This window comes from Acipenser ruthenus, chromosome 35 (genome assembly GCF_902713425.1).
Source record: "Acipenser ruthenus chromosome 35, fAciRut3.2 maternal haplotype, whole genome shotgun sequence".
Classification (NCBI taxonomy): Eukaryota; Metazoa; Chordata; class Actinopteri; order Acipenseriformes; family Acipenseridae; genus Acipenser; species Acipenser ruthenus.
Window position 1 is genome coordinate 10412446 of NC_081223.1, and position 4605 is coordinate 10417050.

General features: G+C 52.1%; 1 protein-coding gene across 1 annotated transcript; it reads right to left on the bottom strand.

Annotated features, from left to right (window-relative positions):
• Positions 1 to 780: 780 nt before the first annotated feature.
• LOC131705109 (mothers against decapentaplegic homolog 4-like) lies at positions 781 to 4574 on the bottom strand (the record flags this gene model as incomplete). Its single annotated transcript, XM_059007326.1, is given in 5 exon segments — positions 781 to 1275; positions 1765 to 1903; positions 3397 to 3565; positions 4098 to 4281; positions 4529 to 4574. Coding segments are annotated over 4 exon segments (666 nt in total). The 3' UTR covers positions 781 to 1066.
• Between the last annotated feature and the right edge of the window lie 31 nt (positions 4575 to 4605).

The window sequence follows — 4605 nt, forward strand, 5'->3', positions numbered from 1 at the left end:
AAGAAAGAAAGACAGACACACAGAAAGATAGAACGAACACTAATATTCTAAACCTCTCCAAGGCTGTCCAAAGTCCATTCTGGTTGTTCGATGGCTGGGACGACAGTCAGTCTGTCCGAAAACCAGATGAACCAACCCCAAGCCCTCTACCCTCGCAGCTGCACACAGAGCACAGCAGGAGCGGAGCGAGGCGCTCATGTCCAGATACGATAAGGATCATGTAAAGAATGTCCTCTATTAGGATCATGTAAAGAATGGACCCGATGATTGGTGACACTGCTAACCCACAGAGAGAATCAGGGGCGGTGCTTTTTAAAAAGCCAGGTGCAGAGATAACGTCCTGCAAAATAAGTTTCCAACAAGAACGTGGTTTGTTTAAAAAAATAATTTAAAGAAAAGTGAGGCTCGTCTTTTTTTTGGTCCAGCGGGTGGTTTTTGGCTGAAGGGTTAAAGTTTCGGGGTTTGGATTTATTTTATTTTTGGTACAAAGCCGAGGTCAGTTCTGCTGAAGAGCAGCAGTGAGGGGCTCAGCTCTGAAGAGCCACTGAAGGTCTGGTAGAGTTTAGTGAAGAGATTCAGTACCAGCAAGTAAAGAGATACTGAGTGTGTTCGTATTGTGTCAGGAGTATGACAGCGTGTGTGTGTGTGCGTCTGTCTCTCAGTGTGTGACTGTGTGTGTGTGTGTGTCTCTCAGTGTGTGTGCGTGTGTCAGCGACTGACTGTGCGTGTGTGTGTGCGTCTGTCTCTCAGTGTCTGTGTGTGTGTTTCAGCGCACGCCTGTGTGTGTGCGTGTCTCTCAGTGTGTGTGTGTGTGTGTGTGTGTGTCTGTCTCTCAGTGTGTGTGTGTGTGTATGTCTGTCTCTCAGTGTGTGACTGTGTGTGTGTGCGTCTGTCTCTCAGTGTACGACTCGTGTGTGTGTGTGTGTGTGTGTGTGTGTGTGTGGAATTCTAACAGTAAGTTGAGTCTGCGTATTTCGATTTGGGTCCAGGCCTGGTCAGTTGGGTCTCTGATTGAGGTCCAGTTCAGTGTGCTGGTGCTGGTTCTTGTGTTCTGGGTTGGTTCTGTTCAGTTGGGCCCCGGGTCGGAGATGGGCATGGTGTGCAGAACCTCGTCCAGGAGCTGCAGGGCGCGGTGCAGGTGCACCTCGATCCAGCAGGGGGTGTGCTTGATGCTCTGCCGGGGGTAGTCGGGACCCCAGCCCTTCACAAAGCTGAGCCGCAGAATACACAGCCTGCGCAAGTCATCCACGCCAATACCAGCCGCAGCAGAGAGACCTGGGGAGGAGGAGAGAGGAGAGGGGGAGAGGAGAGAGGAGAGGATGAGAGAGGAGACAGGAGTGAGAGAAGAGGTGAGGAGGAAGCGGAGAGGAGGAGAGGAGAGGGGGAGAGGAGAGACCAGCCTCCCCTTTGCCCCACTCCTCCTCCTCCTCCCCCTGCTCCAGCCAGTTTCTGACCCCACACCCCTCACTTCCACTCCAGAAACATTTCACTAACTCCGAGGTGGCGTGAACGGCAATCATTGCTATCAACTCTAAAGTTTAGAGCGATACTGAGATCTCCGTTTATCGTGTTTAAAACCCAAGAGCTGCCTGCAGAACGAAACTCCACACCCTGCCCGACCCGCAGCTCCTTCCTGAGGATGGGAGGGGTGCTGCGTCTGTGGGTCGACTTTCAAAGGGGATATTTGGCTCCACTCGAACTACGAACTAGCCATAGCGGCTAAAACAGCTCCTTTTAAAGGGGGGGGGGGGGGGGGGTACTCACTGACGGCGGGGGCGATGCCCCCCACGCTGCCCGGTCCCGGGATGTTTCCTGCCACAGCGGCTGCCTGCGCTGCTGCTGCTGCCTGAGCCGTCGCTGCCTGCTGCTGCATCTGCCTGTGGCACTGGCGCAGGTCAAACACCTGGGGGCAGCAGAGAGAGGGCCATTAACTGTATCTGAAACTTTTATTGGGGAAAAAAGGCCATACGAGCTGCATTTACCTCGTTTACAGCAAATGACAAGAACATAAAAACACAGAATACACATTTCAAACTCGACACATCAAACACACGCGCAGGGCTTCTTCAGATCATGAATCCCTGGAACAGATGACTCAAATAAACAGGAAGTTTGTTAAAACACCCCTTTAAAAAGAATCCGATTCCAGTGAAAGATCCTTCTATTGTCAAGTACAGCCTGGAATACAAGGTACAGTGATGATCTGAAGGATACTCTGAAGAACAAACCTACAGATCCTGGATCAGTCTTCTTCAGCGACTCCTTATGAGCTGTCATGTAAATCACATTGTTATAATCCAGAATAGGAAACAGCTAATTAAAACCTTGATGTAGAATCTTAAGCAGTGACGCTCGCCATACAACAATCACTGTTTTTCAGATTGAAGAGCTGTATCAATATTGACACCTAAGTATTTAAAAGTCTCTCTCCAAAGGTGTATGATCACAAGGAACAACAATAAACGCAGAATTAATGCTTTGTATCATTTTCTCTGAACCAAATAACATGATATATATATATATATATATATCCCCCCCCCCCCCCCCCCCCCTCCAATTAAAATCAAACCATTTTATCAAACCAATCTTTTTCCAAAAAGTCATTCTGTAGCGTCTTAGTTAAATCATGGCCATTATCAGAGCTGTAATAAATCAGTGTCATTCACACACATCTGTACAGGGCTCCAGACAGTAGATATTTCATTAATGAAAACAGAAAATAAGAGATCCAAGAATTGAGCCCTGAGGGACACCTGAGGATACAGGCCTAAAATCAGATTATCAGACAACAGCTTGGGAACGTTCTGATAAATACGATTTTAACCACAACAGTGACTCCAAGATTCAGTTAAGTATTTTCTGATTAACTAAATCAAAGGCCTCAGAGAAGTCAACACAGATCGCTCCAGTTATTTTCTTTCTCTACGGTATATCACTTGTTAATTTCAGCAATGCTGTCGCTGTCGAATGAGCTTTTCGAAAACCAGATTGATAATCAGTTAATAAATGATTGGTTGTTAAACTGTTGAATCCGGGCAATTCTTTCAATGATCTCACTGAGAAACACGCTGCGTGTGGCGCTGTGCAGCACCAGTAAGGGCCCTGGTGAAACGCAGCACAGCTGATAAAAACACTGGGACAGAGTCGCCACGCTGTCACTCCACTAGTGACAGCAGTGTGAGTGTTAGTGGTCCCTGGTTCTCTCGCTGTGTCAAGCTGTGTGTCTCCTACCCTCTGCTCCCAGTCAATATAAGAGAGCCTCTGGGTTTCAACGCCAGGCTGTAAACACTCCTGGCTGCACTCGGAAGGTGTGTGTGGCCCCTGTGAGGGTGTGTGGCCCCTCTGCAGCCCCTGTGAGGGTGTGTGGCCTCTCTGTGGTCCCCCCCACCCCCTCACCTTGATGTAGGCCCCCGGGTAGATCTTGTGCACAGCGTCGCCAGGGGCCCGGCCGGCCTCGCGGTCCAGGTAGTAGCTCTGGACGAAGACGGCGTGATCACTGAGACAACGCATCCAAACATCCCCCTCGCCACGGCACTCCAGCTGAACACCCTTACCAATGTGCAGCCTGCGAGAAGAGGGGAGAGGAGAGGGGAGGGGGGAGGAGAGGGGAGAGGGGGGAGGAGCGAGAGGAGAGGAGAGGGGAGGGGGGAGGAGAAGGGAGAGGGGAAGGGAGAGGAGAGGAGAGGAGAGGGGAGGGGAGGGGGAGGAGAGAGGAGAGGAGAGGAGAGGGGAGAGGGGGGAGGAGCAAGAGGAGAGGAGCGAGAGGAGAGGGGAGAGGAGAGGGGAGGGGGAGGAGAGGGGAGAGGGGAAGGGAGAGGAGAGGGAGGGGGGAGGAGAGGGGAGGGGGGGAGGAGAGGGGGGAGCGAGAGGAGAGGGGAGAGGAGAGGAGCGGGGGGAGAGAGAGCAGAGAGGAGTGAGACAGAGCAGAGAGGAGGGATACTGAGCACACAGGGACAGACTCAGACTCATTCCTGCTATGTGTTATCGCTTTGGGAAAACCTGCATAACCTTGCCAGTCCGACAAAGCTTATTTGAAAATGAAATTGACACAGGGACAGACAGGGACACAGTCTGGCAGGACAGACAGGGAGACAGACCTGGCTCTCTCACTGGCATCGGTGCGGTGCACGTTGGACAGCTGTCCCAGGCAGAACCTGTCCCCTCCAGAGGGGTCCACATATCCGTCCACAGTGACCACGGGACAGCTGGCAGGCACCTTAAACATCTCCCCCACCTGCACATCCATCTCGAAATAGGAAACAGAGCACCAGAACTCAGGACCTGCGGACAGAGAGAGAGGGGTTAGAGAGGGGACAGGAGAGAGGGGGAGGAGAGAGGAGAGAGGGGGAAGAGAGAGGGGGGAGGAGAGAGGGAGAGGGGAGAGGAGAGAGGGGGAAAGAGAGAGGGGGAGGAGAGAGGGGAAAGGGGAGGAGAGGGGAGAGGGGAGGAGAGAGAAAGAGGAGACAGAGGGGGGAGGGAGAGGAGGAGGGAGTAGAGAGAGAGGTAGAGGGGGGGGCTACTTGCTTACCTGGATGGCTGGAGACAGGCTGAGAGAAAGAGGCAGCGTTGTGATGCTGAGGACCCTGAGGAGGTAGATAGGAGAAT